At 44.4% G+C, this 19,857-nt stretch overlaps 3 protein-coding genes across 13 annotated transcripts in view; 2 read left to right on the forward strand and 1 right to left on the reverse strand.

The window, feature by feature from the left end:
- CDKL1 (cyclin dependent kinase like 1) overlaps positions 1 to 9,818 on the forward strand; it is a 34,018-nt gene extending 24,200 nt beyond the window's left edge. Inside the window, exons 6-9 of one of the 2 annotated variants that reach the window (XM_048852458.2) lie at positions 2,321 to 2,403; positions 4,558 to 4,614; positions 4,904 to 5,059; positions 8,766 to 9,818. In XM_048852458.2, the coding sequence (XP_048708415.1) occupies positions 2,321 to 2,403; positions 4,558 to 4,614; positions 4,904 to 5,059; positions 8,766 to 8,867 (398 nt within the window). In that variant the 3' untranslated portion in view covers positions 8,868 to 9,818. Of the gene's footprint in view, positions 1 to 2,320; positions 2,404 to 4,557; positions 4,615 to 4,903; positions 5,060 to 8,759 lie in introns of both variants that reach the window. The other variant, XM_048852457.2, reaches the window with a different exon arrangement.
- A 2,912-nt stretch (positions 9,819 to 12,730) lies between these two features.
- DMAC2L (distal membrane arm assembly component 2 like) lies at positions 12,731 to 18,566 on the reverse strand. 8 transcript variants are annotated; one of them, XM_048852462.2, is made up of 5 exons: positions 18,200 to 18,566; positions 16,439 to 16,549; positions 15,021 to 15,229; positions 14,006 to 14,177; positions 12,731 to 12,861 (listed from the first exon to the last, which is right to left on the reverse strand). In XM_048852462.2, exons 2-5 carry the CDS (start codon positions 16,540 to 16,542, stop codon positions 12,747 to 12,749), a joined length of 600 nt encoding a protein of 199 aa, XP_048708419.1. In that variant the 5' UTR covers positions 16,543 to 16,549; positions 18,200 to 18,566; the 3' UTR covers positions 12,731 to 12,746. The 8 variants fall into 8 exon arrangements, with proteins under 8 accessions (XP_048708419.1, XP_048708420.1, XP_048708416.2 ...); XM_048852463.2 differs by having other exon boundaries at positions 16,439 to 16,601; XM_048852459.2 differs by lacking the exon at positions 18,200 to 18,566 and adding an exon at positions 17,718 to 17,962.
- L2HGDH (L-2-hydroxyglutarate dehydrogenase) overlaps positions 17,961 to 19,857 on the forward strand; it is a 47,320-nt gene continuing 45,423 nt past the window's right edge. The window contains exon 1 of one of the 3 annotated variants that reach the window (XM_048852455.2): positions 17,961 to 18,123. In XM_048852455.2, coding sequence (XP_048708412.2) covers positions 17,961 to 18,123 — 163 coding nt within the window. The remainder of the gene's footprint in view (positions 18,124 to 19,857) is intronic. The other 2 variants (XM_048852453.2, XM_075130022.1) reach the window with 2 other exon arrangements.

Genomic DNA, 19,857 nt, shown 5'->3' on the forward strand with positions numbered 1-19,857 from the left:
TAAGGTGCCACAAGTCCTCCTGTTCTTTTTATAGTTATTTTGGTGTCTGTTCCCTGGACACCCCTGCTCTCCCCTTGAGCTGCATCTGCAGTAGCTGTAGCCTTTGCCATCCTTTCGATTCTTTGTTTTTATCCAGGGAAAGCTTTTTTTATAGAAGCCTTTTAAAATTTATTTAAAAAAACCAACAACGTATTCCTTCTGCACCTCAAACTCTCCGGAAAATGTGAATCTCTCCCCTGTTTTCATCATCCCGTCTGGACTGTATGAAGATTGGAAACAGCCGTACTATTTCCCAGCAGTTGTGGCATCTCCGTGCCTCTGTGTAAGGACTAATTGGACTTGGCTAATTACAGTTAGGGAGAAGTCTCAGTAAAATGTATTTTGTAAAAGGGTCAGAATATCCAGAGGAAGACACTGCAAACAGTGAATGATTGTGATTCTCGCAGCTGTCGATTACTTAGCGACAAAGGCATCATTAGTCTGGTTTGGATTTAGAATTTGGGATTTTAATAGATCAGTATTCATGTGTGTCATTAGGGACACCTAAAAGTTTTAGGTGGGAATTAACCAGCTCTTACTGCTTTTGTTTCACATTGGTGTGTAATATATGGAGTGGATTCTCAGCTCCAGGAAAAAACAAACCTGCTTTTTCATATGTGATTCTTGAGTAGATCAAGATTCATATTTTCTTATTGAGTAACTTAGAAAATCATGTAAAAGTCCATTAGTCCTTTTAATAGATAAAATACATGTTATCCAATATAGGTAAAACCAATCATAGTCATGATTTGATTGCTACAGTTTCTGGAATGCTCCCTCTTAAGCTTTAGGAAAGTTACAATTTCTTGTAAGAATGGGCTTTCGGCTCAGAAAGCTTTCCTTTTGATCCAGGCTGTGGAAAGAAGGCAGGTTAAGGAATGATTTGCCTTGGAGAGCTACTTGATCAAAGCTATGTTCTTATGGTGGTTTCATTACTATGTTAACCCTGGGTTAGTGGTTCGATTTTAACAGCTAGATCAATCCCAGCTGCTCTTTCATAAGTACAGGGGCTGCAGACAGGGCTTATGAAACCCTCTTGGGGAGAGCGTGGCTCTAACATATGCCTGTTACTGCATTTCAGCCCATTCTTGCCCAATGATTGTCTGTTCAGGGCTATCCAAAAGGAAGGTTATAAATATAAAATCACATTTTAATAAGAGAGTGACCATCTTCCCTAGCCTGTCCCCCTTCCAGTGTTCATAAAGGAAGGGCCCATTGTCACGAACAGCATGAGCAAAGCCCCTGTCTTTGAAAGTGTTGAAACACAGCATTCATCTGAGCGCTGGGCCGGCATAACCTTTCTAGCCCCCATTGTGAACAAAGCACGTCTTACGCCAACGATGCAGGAAAGCCCAAAACAAGCAGTAGCTCTTGCCAGTCATTCATTACAGCAGGGGACTGTTCCATCATCTTAGGTTTGAGCAGGGGAGTTACTGGTTGATTTGTTTTCCTAATAAATGTATACGCAGCATCTCCAGTGTTGCCTTGTGTTAGAGTACCCCGTACACATCAGGACAGCACGGCTTGGCTTTGAGTCCTGCAGCCTGATCTCACAGCTGTTCATGCAGCACCCTCTAGCTCTCGCACGTGGACACGCATCTCTGTTTATGGTCAACCAACCAAAGACTTGCCCTTTAGAGTACTGCCAGGCCGTGATACCAGTATAGGTGCTTTATTTATGGGCACGCCTTTGCCCTTGCACGATATGCTCCTTGCTGCTATAGTGAAGTGCCTTTTAGGCTGTGGGACTCACAATTTGCCAGCGTGATGTAAACTGCCAAACAGTGAAGGAAAAAAACTAACCAGGCATTAATATTGAAAAATAAATCCCCAAGGCAACCATGGCTTGATTGTCACTACGCACAAAGCGTGGAAATTCAGACCCTGGTGGTAGCAGTGGAGATTGAAGGTTGGCTCTCCTGCTCCAAAAGCACAGGCTTCTATCACTTCTGCTACAAAAGACTCTCCATTAGCTATTATCGGTATAAGGCCAATGACACACAGTTGAGCAGTTCTGATTCCATCTAGTAAAGTAGCATGAACTAGCCAATTCATTGCAACATAGTGATAGTTTTAAAAGTGATCAAGACTTTTAATCAGTGAGGTCAAGATGAATGATTAGTTTTTGTAAGTGAATGTTGTATTCGTTCTCTTGATGCCAGGATATCTATTTAAAAATCTTCTCGAGTGTAGTTTCAGCCTTGCTACCGGGTAAGCTTGGAAAATGTGGGCTAGTAAAATATCTAATTCACCTGACTTGGCTTTTTATTTTTGATTCAAGGGGATCTTATTCCCAGGCATCAGCAAGTATTCAGCACTAATCAGTTCTTCAGTGGGGTGCGAATTCCAGATCCAGAGAACAAGGTGAGAGTGCCCTACACACTTGACTTGAGTCCAACACTAATTAGCAATTTGTATGCTATGCAAATGAGATGGTTGTGTTCTGGATAGAGAAGTGTTCTTGCTTTGACTCTCCTGGGGTGTGTAGTTAGGTGGTTGTTCACAGAGCTGCGTACAGGGCTCCAATTAAGCGATAACTGATTGAGATTCAAGGCATTTCCTAGGGATTAATGACCTGATGGAAGGAACTGATGGCCTGTGGCACAGCTAAAAGCCATTGATCCTGACCCGTCAGTATTCCGCATGAAAAGTGCTACACTGAGGCGATCATTGCTATTGGACACAGCAAACGCCAAATGCGGACACGTCGTAGGCCCCGATCCTGCAAAAACTGAAACACGTGCTTCACTTTAAGCATGTGAGTAGTTCCATTCAACTCATGAGCATGAGTCTTTGTAGGAGAGGTCTGCGTGGGCTTAATTTTTAAACCCGACTGGACCCAAACCCACCCAATGTGGGCCCAAGAGGGCCAAGTCGTTTTCTGACCCAGGTCTGGTTCTTCCCCCAAACTTGAGTCAGTGTTGCTGCCACCTTCTGCCCATGGGGTTGGCAGCACCCCCAGCTGCGCGCCCCGCTCCGGCCAGCTGCTGCCCTCTGCTGCACTGTGTGTGCATTGCCGAGCAAGAGGTGCCCCGACTCCTTGGCATGCTCACCCTGCAGGGTGTGCTGCATGGCGAGGTGGCGGCGGCCGGCAGGAGCAGGACACACAGCCGCTGCTGTGCCGACCCCACAGGCAGGGGGAGGGAACCCGACCCAGCCTGAGCCCGAGAGGGTCAGGTTGTTTTCTGACCCAACCCGACCACAACCTGGTGTTTGCAGTGGGGTCCCATCAGATTTGGGTTGGGTTGGGTTGCAGAACTCTACTTTGTAGGGTCAGGCCAACAGAAACCAGAGATGGAAAAGCCCCTTGTTACCAGCTCTGCTTGTCCCTCTGCTTGTTTGGGATTGTTCCCTGCAGTATGTACTTGAAAGTCTGTCCAGTCCAGTGTTCAGTGACCCAAAGAGGGCTCTTGCCATATCCACTTGGAGACTGTTTTTTAGGTTACTTTAGCTCAGTCATGTCTTGTTTGGTTGGTTTTCTAATCTGATCGGTTTAAACTTTCCTTTGATCATTTTTATCCTCTCACCCCTAATCTGATTCACTCAGACTTCTAAACAATTCCTCTTCTTGGTGTTTACTTGCATCTGATACTTGCAGATGGTTCTTATTCCATCTTAGTTATTGTTATATGATCAATACATGTGTAATTACTTTAATATTTTCTCGTGGTTTAATCCTCAGAGACCTTTGTTATTTTGTTGTTCCTTGTCTTTAATCCTCTATAAAATTCCTTTCAGTTTATCTAACACTGGATATACTGGATTCAGATCATCATGAGCCATGACTGCAGAAAAATGTGGGTGCCAGGAGCAAACAGAACAAAACAATAAGCAAATTGTTATTCAATCAGTGTGTGTTTATTCGGTAACTGTGTACTCAAGTATCTTTAAAATGCCGTTGATTGTGAAATAGGCTGAGTTGGAAGTGAAAAGAGATGATGAATGCATCATATGTAGGGCCCTACCAAATTCCTGGCCATGAAAAATGCATTACAGACCGTGAAATCTGGTCTCCCTTCCGGGATGGGCGGCCGGAGAGCGGCGGCTGCTGACTAAGGGCCCAGCTCTGCAGGCAGCAGGGCAGAAGTAAGGGTGGCGATATCCTATCTGGCCATCCTAACTTCTGCGCTGCTGCTGGCCGCGGCTCTGCCTTCAGAGCTGGGCTCCCAGGGCCAGCAGCTGCCGCTCTCCAGTTGCCCAGCTCTGAAGGCAGCGCCACCGCCCCCAGCAGCCAGAAGCAAGGGTAGCAATACCGCAACCCCCCCCACAATAACCTTGTGACCCCCCCCCCAACTCCTTTTTGGGTCAGGACTCCTACAATTACAACACTGTGAAATTTCAGATTTAAATAGCTGAACTCGTGACATTTATGATTTTTAAAATCCGATGACTGTGAATTTGACCGAAATGGACCATGAATTTGGTAGGGCCCTAATCATGTGGTGTGGAAAGCACGTTCGTGATGACACCCTGATAATTGAAACAGTTACTAATGTAAATATACTTTTCCCCCCCCAGGAGCCACTAGAATTGAAATTCCCTAACATTTCATATCCTGCGCTAGGACTAATGAAGGTAAGCGAAGTACAGTCTGTGGTGAAGTACTGAGTTCACACTTAATCTCTAGGTAGATTATCCAAGAGAAGGATAATTCAGTGTTAGCCACCTGCGTGTGTGACATGGCTTGGGGAATTCTGTGTTGACTCTTAACCCTGGAAAACGCGGACTCCAAGGATCCATTAAAGAAACCCCAGAGCCCACAGATGTTCATTAAAACCAGCTGCTTTAACATCTGTAATGTTGTAATGCCACTGAACACAAAAAGACCACCTGTGTGATCCTTAGCTGTATGACGTTTGCTTAGGGCTGCCTTCATATGGACCCTGCTGAGAGGCTCACATGTGAACAGTTACTGCAACATCCATACTTTGACGGCATGAGAGAAACAGGAGATTTGGGAAGGGAACATGAAAAAGCCACTCGGAAACCAACCCGGACAACTCGAAAGCACATGCCAGGGGTAAGATTTACTTCGTAGTGTTCAGTGCCCCATAGCCTCAGGTAGGAGCTTGTTTCCCTTTTGTAGCTTCCAGCAGGTGGAGCTGGAGTTCTTACACCTGCAGTTTTCGGGGAGATGAGGATCCCCCCAGATCAGACCAGCAGTGGGCTGCAGAAATGGGTGGTTCTGACTTGTAACCCAAGAAGACAATTACCTGCCTTGCTAACAAGCCAGCCCCGTGCAATCTGAACTTTAGGCCAGATCTTCATTGAGACACTGAGGGGTGAACAGGAGACAAGTGTAATTAGCCAGAGCCAGTTAGAAATGAAAATGCCTGACAGAACGCTGTCATGAGAGTTATTAGATTCAGACTAGCTCATGCTCTCTTGCTTTGCGGGGTAAGCTCTTTGCACAACCCAGCGGCTCCTTGCATCCCTCCCCCACAAGCTTCCTGTGTGCCACCCTCCTCTGTTTCAGGGACTCCCTGAAACTATTCCCACCCCCTCCTGCCCCCAGAACAGAGGCTCTGTGCCCTCCCTACCATCATACTCATTTCTTTCTGCCTGGGAGATAAGTCATTCAAGGTGTCAGCATTTGAAACTGTACTGGAGGCCGGGCAGAGCTGAGATGGGGATGGTGGTGATGCTGGTAGGTGTAAGAGCTGCCATCAGCTGGCTTGTCTCTCTATAGACAATTGCAGAGATGATTGAAACTGCTGACTCTACTAACTAGATGCCAGGGCTCCGAGTCCGCTCTCCCCGCTTCCCTTTCCTCCTTCCAGTTTCTGATTTTTACCAAAATCACTAGTGTTCTGCCCCTTGGTGCCTAGACCATTCGCTGACATTTTGGAAATCGTCAGATGTGGCATTCCAAAGGGCATGCAATACATACACACACAGAGAGAAATGCCGTCAAGCCAAGTGTCTGGATCTTTGCTTCGCTCGGCCAATAAAACTGCACACCCTGAATAAACGCTGACGTACCAAATGCAGCCGCCTCTCTGCTTGGCAACACAGGTTGCCATGAACACATCACCCAGGCGTTCTGGTCACTACACTGGCTTCCTGTTGTCCTGCAGTACAGCCCAAGGTCTCTAATATTGATGCTCTCAGTCCTCCAAGGGATTTGCACTAGCCATCTGTGAGTTCATCTTTCCTTCTGACCTTCCACAACAGCTGCATTCCACTGGAACACTGAAACAGCCACACTGGGTTACACCAAGGGCCCATCTAGCCCAGTATCCTGTCTTCCGACAGTGGCCAATGCCAAATGATCCAGAAGGAATGAACAGAACAGGGCAATCATCAAATGATTCCCTGTCGTCCACTCCCAACTTCTGGCAGTGAGAGGCTATGGATACCCAGAGGATTGGGTTGCATCCCTGACCATTTTGGCTCATAGCCATTGCTAGACCGATCCTTCATGAATGTATCTAATTCTCTTTTGAACCCCATTATAGTTTTGGCCTTCACAACATCCCCTGGCAACTAGTTTCACAGGTTGACTGTGAATTGTGTGAAGTACTTGCTTTTGTTTGTTTTTAACTTGTGGCCTATTAATTTCATTGGGTGACACCTGATTCCTCTGTTATGTGAAGGAGTAAATAAACTTCCTTATTTACTTTCTCCACACGAGTCATGATTTTATAGACCTTTATCATATAATCGTCTCTTTTCCAAGCTGAAAAGTCCCAGTCTTATTAATCTCTCCTCATATGGAAGCTGTTCCATACCTTTAAACATTTTTGTTGCCCGTCTCTATATCTCTGCCATTTGTACTGTATCTTTTTTGAGATGGGGCAACCAGATCTGCATGCAATATTCAGGACGTGGATGTACCAGGGGTTTATACAGTGGCATTATGACATTTTCTGTTTTATTACCTAGTCCCTTCCTAATGGTGCCAAACATTCTGTTCGCTTTTTTGACTGCCACGTGAGCAGATGTTTTCAGAGAACGATTCACAATGACTCCAAGATCATAGAATCTCAGGAGGTCATCTAGTCCAACCCCCTGCTCAAAGCAGGACCAATCACCAATTTTTGCCCCAGATCCCTAAATGGCCCCCTCAAGGATTGAACTCATAACCCTGGGTTTAGCAGGCCAATGCACAAACCACTGAGCTATCCCTCCTCTGAGATCGCTTTCTTGAGTGGTAATGGCTAACTTAGATCCCATCATTTTGTATGTATAGTTGGGATTATTTTTTCACTTGTGCATTACTTTACATTTATCAACAATTTGTTGCCCAGTCAACCAGTTTTGTGAGATCCCTTTGTAACTCTTCAGTCTTCTTTGGACTTAACTATCTTGAGTAATTTTGTATCATCTGGAAATTTTTCTTCCTCACTGTTTACCCCTTTTTCCAGATCATTTGTGAATATGTTGAGAAACACTGGTCCCAATACAGATCCCTGGGGGACACCACTATTTACCTCTCTCCATTCTGAAAACTGACCAGCTATTCCAACCCTTTATTTCCTGTCTTTTAACCAGTTACTGATCCATGAGAGTATGTTCCCTCTTATCCATGACTTGCTTACTTTGCTTAAGTCTAGACCATTTGGTGAGGGACCTTCTTAAAGTCCAAGCACACTATATCCACTGGATCACCCTTGTCAACATGTTTGTTGACTCCCTCGAAGAATTCTAATAGATTGGTGAGGCATGATTTCCCTTTACAAAAGCCGTGTTGACTCTTCACCCAACAAATCTTGTTCATCTATGTGCTGATCTGTTCTGTTCTTTGCTACAGTTTTAACCCATTTGTCTGTTACTGAAGTCAGACTTACTGGCCTGTAATTGGCAGGATCACCTCTGGAGCATTTTTTAAAAATTGGTGTCATATTAGCTGTCCTCCAGTCCTCTGGTACAGAATCTGATTTAAGTGACAGGTTACATACCACACTTAGTAGTTCTTCGATTTCATATCTGAGTTCCTTCAGAACTCTTGGGTGAATACCATCTAGTCCTGGTGACTTATTACTAGGGCTGTTGATTAATCACAGTTAACTCATACAATTCACTCAAAAAAATTAATCGTGATTCATCGCAGTTTCAATTGCACTGTCAGCCCTACTTACTACTGTTTAATGTATCAGTTTGTTCCAAAACTTCTTCTACTGACACTTCAATCTGGGACAGTTCCTCAGATTTGTCACCTAAAAAAGAATGGCTCAGATGTGGGAATTTCCCACACATCTGATGAAGTTAAGACTGATGGAAACAATTCATGGATCAAATCAATGCCCCTTTGTCATGTGACTGACTGATAATGATACTAGTCTTTTACCTGCCTGTCAACTCTGCTCTGTGTCCCCTTCAGGTTCCCCACTTTTGACCCTCACATCTGTCCTTGTTTTTTCTGTTGCCACCCGTAATTATGTGAGTCCTGGGCCCAGTGGATCCTCCCCTTAGGCTGGGGGAGGGTCCTTTTGCCATGGGCAGGCTTGCACCCATCCACCTCCCCAGAACCCAATATGAACATAAATTATTTGCTCAAGATAAATGGGTTGAGTAAAATTTTGAAGAGCTGTTGCAAGGCAAGTTGTATAATCCCATGAACAAATGCATATCTATTCTGGGTCTCTAAATGTGCGAAGTGCAAAACTGTTTTATGTAGTGCAAATATTTTCAAATGGCTTACAGTATCATATAGAAAATGAAATGCATAAAATTACTTCAAATTCCTGTGAAAGTATAAACTGTGATTTCTGCTTTAGTTACAGTACCTGCCTCAGTTAACCAGCAGTAACATTTTACCAGCTTTGGATAACAAGAAGTTGTATAGCAACACAAGAAAATTAAACTACCATTTCCCCAACATCTAACAAGACGGCAAGTCACTACTAAGAGAGAGCTATTTATTGTTCAAAGCGCAAGCCTTCAACAGTTTCTAAAAGGAAGACTTACTGTGAAAAACTAAATTAATGGAAATTTTACAATAGGCACATAAGTGATCTCTGAAGTTAGTTTATGGTGTGTCACCATAGGGAGTTCAGAGCTGCATGCTAATCAGTATTCTATGTATAAAGGAGAACGTAAGTGTTTTGTTTTTGTTTTGTGATTATCTTGTGGTTCAGCATTACCAAGAACCACTGCTTACAGCATGTGACTTTAATAAACCACATTGAGTGCCTGTATTCCAGACTTTGCAGTAAAGTCAAAAGCATGCCAAATACATTCGTTTCAGAAAGTCCCATTGTGTCAAAGCATTAAAAATAATGAAAAAATATACTATATATTACACAGCACTAGATAGATGAAACACTTATGCATATGCATAATTTAATTCACATGAGCAGGACCAACAGTGGGACTCACAGTGTGAGTAAAGTTACTTGTGTGAGTTTGTAAGAATGGGGCTGGAGACTGTTCAGCTAATTGGAGCATTCACTCAATTGGCTGAACATGGTAAAATATATTTTTTTAAGTGCAAATAACGTGTTAGGAACATTAGAAAAGCCTCAGGTAAATGTAATGGATGCCCAGTGGACTACAGCATTGTCACTGATGGCGGGGACAATAAAATAGATACACATTCTTTTAGTAAAACTTTGCTGTTGCTTTTAGGTTTCCCCTGCCTTTCCCTTTCTGGCATTACCAAGAGATTTCACTTGTTGTTTGATCAGTACCAGAAACCGCTCACCTGTGGTTTATAGTACTAGAAAGGAATGGGCAGGAAGGCCTCCTAAATATCTATACTAGGATAAATCTCATTTCTTTGTGTAATCTCAGGATGTAATACTTTATTGGTTCTGAATAAAAATTAATGTAGCTCACCTTTCTATTTGTATGTCTTTAATATCGGTAGTACAACCTCAGAAGTATTCACAGCTGTTTGAAGTCCAGAGAAAGTAGTATTCTTCTGAATACTATCAGAGGTCTAATGCAGTTCAAAAACTTGACATTGTTTTAGTGGGGCAGATAGCCAGACATAGTCTTGTGAGGACAGATTAACGGATTTGTTTTATACTTTAACGTTCAGATAAGTGGACTAATACATTTTATATCATTTAATCTCAAGCATTGTCCCCTATGTATTTGCTTGGTTATGTCCTTTTTCAGGGGGAAAAATTAAATTTCAGTGTTTTATATAGGAATAAATCATCCAGCCTTGCATTTTTGTGATAGAACAGAGCAATTATGCTGTATAGTTAAGTAGCTCGTAGGCTGTGTGTCAGATCATGGACCTGATCTTGTGAACTGTAGGCTGTACTGGAGTTCCATATTCCAAGCACAATTCCTGCCATGGCCACCCTCTGAAGAGTAGGAATATTGGTATTGCCACGGGATCAGCCCTTGAGGTCCATCTAGTCCAGAATCTTGTGTCAGATGCTTCAGAGGAAGATGTGAGCACTCCATAGAAGGCAGATGTGAGATAATCTGCCCCTACCTCATCCTGATCTCTAATAGTCAGAGATTGGCCTAAACCCAATAGTACAAACCCCAAGGGAACTCACAGAGCTTGATTCTGCTCTCATTTGTACTGACGAAGTATGAGTAATCTGTGAAAGTCAAGTTACATCTATGTATGTAAGATCAAAAACCAGGTCCGCTGATACTAGCAGGGTCCTAAGGCTCCTTCACCAGCGCTCTTGTAAGTAGGTGGAATTGCTAGTACACTTCACCTAACAGTAGATTAGTGGGACACTTCCATTTGCGTCTTCTTGAAAGTGTTTTAGGCTGTTGCTTTCCCTAACAGTCTCTCTAATTTTCCCTCATTACTATACGTCACTTAATTAAATCCCAAGGCCTGTTCCAGTAGAAAAGCCCACTCACTGGTAAGGAAAAAGCTAGAGTGCAGAGACTAAAACTATCTCCTGCCATCTGTGGATTCTGGGAGAGCAGCAGCTGTAGGGGGCTACATGATAGCCTGTTTAAAAAAATTACACTGATTATATTTTTTCCTCAAAGATTCCCCCTTCCCACTCAGCGCTCCTCTGTGGCCATATTTCTTCCTGAAGAGCCTTCTAGTTGAGTAGCAGAGTTCACTAATAGAGGCACCCAATGTTGGAATTATTATTATTTACGAAGAGTATTACCACACCACTAAAGTAACCATTCATTCCTTTGTTAAATCCAAAGGCCAAATGGTATTTATACAATTGCTCTAAACATGCCTAAAGCGTAAATAGTAAACAATTTACTATATCCAGACAGTAACACAACACTTATCATTTGATCAGGATACTTACGAATGGGCTAAACCCCAGGGTGCTTAGACCCATCTTGGTCAGCTCCAGCGTGGTCGGCCAATGAATCTTTTCAGAGTTTACTTTTTATGCACTTTAACAAACAAGTGATGGCATGGCCAAGTACTGACTTTAGCTAAAAAAACAATTTGAGACAATTCATCCTTAATTCCAGATCAGACTGTATTTCTCCCCAAGGCCTTTCCTCCCTCTCTCTGCCCCCTTCTCCTTGCTGATCAATAGTATTTCTTTTGCATCTGGGTTCATACAGGCCCTAATTTTTGAGATGACACTGATATGTGGGGTGGGAAGGACCATGCAGGTCATTTTAAGACACAATCTCAGTCTTATTTAAAACCATCCACAATCATCCCTGTTGGTCAGAAGCCTTTTTAGAAACCTTTCCTTATGTTTTAGTTATTCTTTGAACCAGACATCCTCTCTACTTCATTCCTTCTAGCCTTATAATTCACTATTTTCAAGGCCCTTCCTTCTACTTACTAGTCAGGGCTGTTCTTTAAGCTAACTTTAATTCTTTCATTTCATATTGATCCTAAAATAAATATCAGCTCAGCTTTACTGTCCCCAAATTGCTGAGCATATACCCTCCAAGATACAGGTCAGTGAGTCTTTCAGAATGGACAAGTTGTTCAAATGGGACAAACAAGGGATGTTCTCCATTCTGCTCTGCATTAAATTTGAGGGAGAAAGGATTTAAAGGAGAGAGAAAAAGCAACAGGTACAACCCAGAAAAGATTCCCCGAGTGGAAGAGAAAAAAAGAAACATTCAGGGCTGTCATGTAAGAGACTGAATAGAAGTTTTCACTCTCCCCTTCTGGGAACTCTCAACATACAACTGTGGAGTTAGCAAGAACCTTGCTCCCCTGTCCTGGCAATTCCCTGCAAGCCCTTCTTTGCCCTCCCCACAGAAGCCTGGAAGGGATTCATAAAAGCACTATAACCCTTTTGAAGGCAGACCACCTCTCTCAACTTGGCACAAGTATAAACTATTTGTTACTAATTAAGTCATTTCATGAAGTGCACCCAAACCTGTTCAGTGGTAGGTACTAGGCCTAATTAAGCCCAAAGTGGTTTAAAGCAATAGCTGGTGCAAGGGCATCCACAAGAAAACCTGCTTCTTCACAGGACAACCGTGCTCGGCCTACCAGCTGCAGTCCCTTGGAAAAGTCAGAGCCTGTCTTTGAAAAAACTACCCCGAATTTCTTTCCATTTGGATTTGACTGAAATTGGTTTTCAAGAGTGTTTACTAAAACTTCACAATACACATTGGTAACATGTTTACAGAATTGCATTCACTGTAGTTAAGTGAAAGCACAAATTAAGTTCAACTACATTTCATTGAGATTGATTTTTTTTTTAAATAGCTTCAAAGCTATGGATGAGAGATCTTCTTCCATGAGGAACTATAAGCATCGTGACAACTATATAACCCACATAGTTCAAGGAGATTGAATATTATGAAATAAGACACCTCAGAATTACGTAAAGATGCCTTTATTCTAAATCTAATTCCAGCTCCAGTGATGGCTTTGATTTCTTAAGGATCTGAACAGTAGTTTCTTTCTCTCTTATCCCAGGAAGGTCACTCAGAAATAAATATTCAAGGTTCCTATAAATATATAAAAAGTCAGTCAGAGGCTACTTTACAAGACAGAGTGATTAATTTCAAAAGCACAGATACTTTCACGCTTAAATTAATTATACATACGATGAGATTCTGGGGGGGTGTAGGTGTTTCAAAGAATTTTTAATAGGGAGCCAACATTTTCAAGATTGGTTACCTAAAGTTTTCAGAGGTGCTTAGTAGCTACAAGCTTCCATTGATTCATTTCTTAAAGTGAACAAGGTGCTTTGCTGACAAAAATGAAGACAAGACCCCTGCCCCACATACCATCCTGCTCTTTTTATCTTACTTTTTATTACTATCAGAAGTCCTCCTAGTAACTTACTAAGGCCGTGAAAGCCAAACTAGTTCCTCTTCACCATTAGCAAGGACTTTGTCAATATTTATACTCCAGTATAATAAACAAAGAGTGCACTGTTGAATAGGGGCTTCACTGGCATACTGCCTTCCATGCAGGGTTTGAAAAACAAACGAGGCCTCTATCCCAAAGACCTTAGGAGCTACATCAGACACAGCTAAAGGAAAGTGGTTAAAGAAAACAAAGATAATAGGAGGTACAGTGTGTTGTAAATGCCAGGGTTGATATTTTTGTTTGTTTTTGTTTTACATTGAGGAGAAAGGGATGGGGTGCTCAATGGCAGAAAGCAAGGTGAAAGTGCGTGGTTAGTTCCTAGTAGTCCAAAGGTGGCAGGTAAATGTACTAATCCACTGCACTTGCAATGCCTCAGCACAGGGACAGCATGGTCTGCTGTAATCTGTTGAGCAACCAACATTTCTGAATCTCACCTACAAAAGGGGACGTGAAAAAAGGTTAACTCTGAGGACATGATGCAGCTGAGGATTCACATACTCTTAGGCTTCCTACTTTCAGCACCATAGCCTACAGTTCTACTTACTGAATTGCTGTTAGGTTAATGGGTTTGTTAGATTTTTGTGTGTTAATTCAAACTACTAAAATTGATTTCTCAGAACAGCCCGCACCGTTTTTGCTTTCATTGTACGTCAAAGACTATTGAAATCTAATGTAAACAAACAAACGAATGTCGGTAATCCAATACTATTCTAAACAGACAAATATGGCAACAGCTAGAAAAGCCGTGTTCTACAAGACATTCCCTCAATGGCTCACGTTAGTTTGTGGAGTGCTATGATGCCTTTATCTGTGACATTCCCACAGGAAATTATCATCAGACGCAGGAGACTTTTCTGTAAACTCTCAGTCTCACTGATCCTCTGCAGACATTCATCCTGGATATAAATACAGTTGCTCAGCTTAATTTCCTCAACGTGTCTGAGACCATCTGGAAAAGAGAAAAAATCATAATACAAGGAGCAAACTGTATAAGATGCTGCCAACGAGTTTGTAGTTCTTATTCTCATGCTTCCATAAACTGGTGGCAACAGACGCCTGCATATGGAAGAGCCATAATGCATCATGAATTATTGTACTGTACTTTGCAGCAATCCCACTGTTGGCTTCACAATCACAAAAGCATGACTAAGGTTCTAAGGGCTTTTATACGGAAGTAGGCAAATGACAGAAAATCAGCATGCCCAGCATGACTGATAAGTGCTGAACTAACAATGCAATTATGCAAGAAATTTAAGAGGACTTGCAAAGAAAAAAGAAGAGTGTGTGTCCCATGTTTGTTCTTTGTTGAGTAAAAGATGACTGAAAGGCAACAAGTTTTTAAAAATTCTGCTTCTTTTAAATTAGAAATGCAGAGCTTACTTATCTGGCTTTTCCTAGAAAAGACTATGGCTTCACAAATACCAAAAACTGACACATGATTTAGAGTAAGTTTTTTATACAGAAAATGTAAAACCCTGGTTTGCATTAATGCATATTGACCTATGAACTTATTTAACTATTAAAGCTTTGTTCCAATTATTTAATGCTCTTCCCTCTTCAAGTAATGGCTGACAAAGCTCCCAATCCATCTGTATCCTAAAAGGAGACCTCCAGCAAAAACAGAGGTACAATCTGATATTTCTCAATTAAAACACAAACATTTTTCTTTTAAAAATCAAGCCTTCTCTATGATTCACAAAGAAACGAAAAAAAGACACAACCGCTCAGTCTTTGATGCAAATGGATGAATTTTAAGGACAATATATAATTTGCAAAGCTGCGTCTTGGTTACCCAAATAATCAAATCCTCTGTACATGATGCAGGACTCTGTGGCATCGATTGCTTGTATCTTGTATTTTCCTAAAGGCCCTGTTGGGAGACCATTGTAGTCATGCTGCCATTTATCATAGCCTTGGAAACGAACCAGCGCTCCACACCGCAGAAGCCATTCAGAAGCTGCTCTATCAGGGCCAACAGCCTGTATACGTTCATAGTCTACCCTGTCAACGTAGAACAAACATTTAGATCTTCCTATACGAACGTACAGCTTTATCACATTTGCAGCCCTATTACTGCACAATAAATATTTTTAAGTGTATGATGAAAGAAAAAGAGAAAGATAGGATTGAGTCCCAGGGCAGTGGTTTACACCAACTTATTAAGTCTGCCCTATTTTTTTTTTTTTTTAAATCTGGTAACCTGTGTTAATTTATATTTTAAATGAAAAATAAATTTTGGTAATGTAACGAAGAAAAATATTGCTAGCTGATTTGTCACTTGTATTTCTCTTGAACTAATCCTCTCCTTCTCTCTGTGCTCAGCATTCTACCTCTGCCAACCCATGTACTCATTAAGTTGCTCTACCTTATTAATTCAAAACTACGTGGTAGGCATGAAAATGCTACACAAGTATTGCGAAAGCATGAAATAAGCAGAGAAGTGTGTATGCAGGAGATATCCAGCATCAGCCCAGGATAAGGCTTTACAACAGTGTTTGGGATTTTGCCTCCCGAGTCAGTTTTGAGTCCATCACAGATTGCTACATATGTGTCATTCCTGACATCTCTTTCCTCAAGATTTACTGGTACTACAAAGGGACACACCCCAGAAATTAGTTAAAATCCTGGGATCTATTCTGTGAGGATGCTTCTTAGGACTTGGTGGAGAATGCTGAAGAAGACTGAATGCAGACTATGAATGTCTGAACTAACAGGTTTTTTGTTTTAAAAAAAGTTAAAATGTAATTATTTCTCTACCAATAACAAATGTCAACTAAATTACATTAGGAAAGATAACTCTTTAGAGCACCTTCTGAATACATAAAGGAAATTTAGAATGCTAGAACCAGAATTTAAATGCTAATGGAATCAAGGCCAAAGGAAGATGGGGATTTATGAAGCTAGAATTTAAATTCTAACTAGTCTCAACCAAGATAAATAAAATTACCCCACAACATACTGATTAAAGCACACACTTTCCTTTGTAAATCAGTGATTTTGTTACTGGAAAATGTAAGAAACAACCAATATCTGACAACAGCATACTATTTGAAAAGAAAAACACTTTTAAAAGAGAAAACTCTCTCCTGTTCTGTGACTTGTAACTGGCTACTGTTGCTTTTGTATTAATTGATTATCCACGCTACATAGCGATGTGCATCAGAGCTTTTAACTAGCACATGAACTATTAAACACATCTGTTTTTCTTACTTGTTAAAAACTGCATTCAGCCATCCCCATAAGTGCCTGCATGCACCTGGGGCTGACAGTTTCTTTAAGCTGTGCACTGGTTGTATCAACTTTCCCAACAGCATCGTAGAACTGAAAGAGAGGTTTACTGAAATTTCAGTTTGGTGCCTCTGTCCTCTTGCCACTAGTCACATACAAAGAAAACATATATTACAGGTATTTTGTTTTGTTTAAATAACACTATGTCACTTAATTGGAGGATATTTTTAATGTTTTAGCAATTACAGATAGGAATGTATGTCATCAGATGCATCCCATTGACTGGCAGCCTGAAAAATGCTGAAGTGCTAAGAAAGAAATGTTATAGTTAAATCTGCAACTTGGAATCAAAGATCAATTTTGTTTTCAAATTTTAAACACATGGCATCTGCATGTAAATAAATGCTAAGTAGTTTATATTCACAGCCACACCACCTGTTGTTGATCTAATTTAGTCAGGCCACACCACTAAGAAGAGCTAGTGCAGGTTGGAGAAGTCTCCTAAATGGGCTCTCTAGCACAGGGGTGGACAAACTACGGCCCGTGAGCTGTTTTAAGCCGGCCTACAAGCTCCCGCTGGAGAGCAGTGTCTGGGGTTTGCCCCGCTCCAGTGTTCCAGCCGGGACACGGGGTCAAGGGCCGCACCACATGGCTACTGGAAGCTGCAGCATGGCCCCGCTCCGGCTCCTACATGCTCCAATGGCCCCCTCTGGTACTCCAATGGGAGCCGCAGGGGCGGTGCCTGCGGACAGGGCAGCGTGCAGAGCCGCCTGGCCGCACCTCTGCGTAGGAGCTGGAGAAGGGACATGCCGCTGCTTCTGAGAGCCACTTGAGGTAAGTGCCACTCAGAGCCTGCACCCCTGAGCCTCTCCCTATGCCCCAACCCCCTGCCTCAGCCCTGATCCCCCTCCCGCCCTCCAAACCCATCGATCCCAGCCCAGAGCACCCTCCTGCACCCTAACCCTCTCATCCTTAGCCCCACCCCAGAGCCCACACCCCAATCCCCTGCCCCGATCCCCCTCCTGCCATCTGAACCCCTCAGTCCCAGCCCAGAGCCCCCTCCTACACCCCAAACTCCTCCTCCCCAGCGCCCGCACCCCCCAGCCGGATCCCTCGCCCCGCTCTCCCACCCCAGCCCGGAGCCCCCTCCCACACGCCTCATTTCTGGCCCCCCACCCCGGGCCCGCACCCCCAGCCCCATTCTGCCAGCGCTCACGGCCCGCCATTCAACGAGGATTCCCAGGCGCGGCCCTCGGCCCACCCCTGCTCGAGCCGAATCGGCTCCTCTGGGGGCCCCGCGGCGGGCTGGAGACCACCCTGAGCGCCTCCCACCTCCCGCCCACGGCAGGCGGCCCGGCCGGCCCGGGCTAGTGGTCGGCGGCGGGCTGGCCCGGCGAGGCGGCGGGCTGGCCTGAGCTCGCCCTGGCCGGGCACGGCCTTCCCGCCCCCCTGAGGCAGCGCGGGCCCTGCCCCGGGGGCTGGAGGAGGAGCCCGGGGCCCCGCCATGGCTAGCGGGGCTGTGGGAGGAGCGGGGCGGGCCCGGGCTCCGAGAGCCGCCGCCGGGACGAGCCCAGGATGCCGCCGCCGCCGCTGCTGCGGGCGGGCCGGGCCTGGGCGCGCCTGCCCGGGCTGGGCCGGGCCGCGGGGCACCCGCGCCGCCGCAGTAGGTGAGGCCGCCGGGGTCGGGCCCTTCCCGCGGGAGCGCCGGGGACGGAGCTCGGCCGCGCCCGGCCCGGCGCTAACCTGGGCGGGGGGTAGGGGTGGGACTGGAACCGGGCCGCGTGTGGACGCGCTGACTTCGGAGTAGACGGAGCCGAAGTGGATTCGGTCAGGGTTGGCCCGAACCAGGCGAGCCTGCCGGGGGGCGGCGCCCGCGGAGCCGAGCTGGCTCCCGTTCGCCCGCTGGCGGGACGGGGACGGTGCAAGTCCGAGCTGGGGCCTGCCTCTGCTGCTCCCCTTCGCCCCTGGTGCAGAGGCCGGCCGGGGGCCGCGGGGCGGTTTGTGTTCGTGATCTTGCGCCTTGCTAATTTTGGTCACTGGCTCCGTTGGTCGTGTTGGCTAGTGACAGAAGCTGCAGCTCTCCCAGCCGTTTGCTGTAGGCTGAGTAACTCCAGTCCCTGCTCCCGGCCAGGCTACTGCGTAGAATATTGCATCGTTGTTGCAGGGGATCAGGTATACCTGGAGTTGATGGCTCTAGATTACTCTGTCATAGCTAGAGCCCTGCAAATTCACAGCTATCTGCTTTATATCCACATCTGAAGGTATCCGTGGGCCATGTTTGCGGATCCCAGATGGATGCGGGTACAGGGCTCTAGTCTTAGCTTCTCAGAAATGGTCACTCCATTAGGCATCAAGCCTGTACTACAAAATGGATGCTTTGTTATGTTCACAGAATGCAACCAGAAGTGAGATAGAAAACATAAATACTGTTGCTAGACGGTTGCAATGTAACACTATTTTATTTCTTAGAATTCAGAACAAGAAACACACAAGAACCTCAAAACACACAGAGAGAAAACAGGCTGCTCTCTAAGTCACTGAGGCACAGCTCACCCCACCTGGCTCTTTTCAGATTCTCTGTCTGCTGTGCTCATGCTTTGCTACAGAGCCATCCAGGCTCTAGGCTGCAAGCTGGATTCAGAAACCCTCCCCACTCTTAAATTGATAGCTTGCAATTCCAGCGCTGTCCTCAGTACACCACATTCTAATCCACAATGTGGATTGCAATATAACATGAAGGTTTACGATACAAAGTGACTCTGCATCAAACTTATGTTCTCAAAATAAATGGGGTCACAATTTGATACAGGTATATCTCACTCTATCATATTCACATAATAGGATTTTATTGTAAAGCATTGGTTCCCAAACTTGGTTCGTAGCTTGTTCAGGGTAAGCCCCTGGCAGGCCGTGAGACACTTTGTTTACTTGAGCGTCCATAGGTATGGCAGCTCGCAGCTCCTGGTGGCTGCGGTTCGCAGTTCCTGGCCAATGGGAGCTGCAGGAAGCGGTAGCCCGGCCCACGCTGCTTCCCGTAGTTCCCATTGGCCAGGAACAGCGAACCGCGGCCACTGGGAGCTGCGAGTGGCGTACCTGCGGACGCTCAGGTAAACCAAGCATCTCACGGCCCTCCCTGAACAAGCTGCAAGCCAAGTTTGGGAACCACTGCTGTAAAGTAATACCTACTGTTGGTCCATGGACATGCAGTACAGAAACATGAAACATTTTTATGTCCCAGTGTCCATATCTCGAGGTTAGATCTGAATTTCAACTCATCCTTGTTTAATGTGAGGCACTTTTCACATTGTATATATTTCAGTAACAGGGGCCACCAGTCCAGAGACAGCAGGAGAGGGCCTTCCATTTAATCCAATAATGCATTTACGTTAGCTGCTGATAGG

This window comes from Caretta caretta, chromosome 6 (assembly GCF_965140235.1).
Source record: "Caretta caretta isolate rCarCar2 chromosome 6, rCarCar1.hap1, whole genome shotgun sequence".
Classification (NCBI taxonomy): Eukaryota; Metazoa; Chordata; order Testudines; family Cheloniidae; genus Caretta; species Caretta caretta.

Bases quoted from the DNA above. Each gene is read 5' to 3' on its own strand.
- DMAC2L (XM_048852459.2), bottom strand. From the start codon at position 17,962: ATGGCGGGGCCCCGGGCTCCTCCTCCAGCCCCCGGGGCAGGGCCCGCG. The intron at 15,230-16,438 runs GTAAGAAAAACA...CTACGTTGACAG, and splicing joins CTGAATGCAGTTTTTAACAA to GGTAGACTATGAACGTATAC. The intron at 12,862-14,005 runs GTGAGCCATTGA...ATATATTTATAG, and splicing joins ATAGCACTCCACAAACTAAC to GAACCTTGAATATTTATTTC.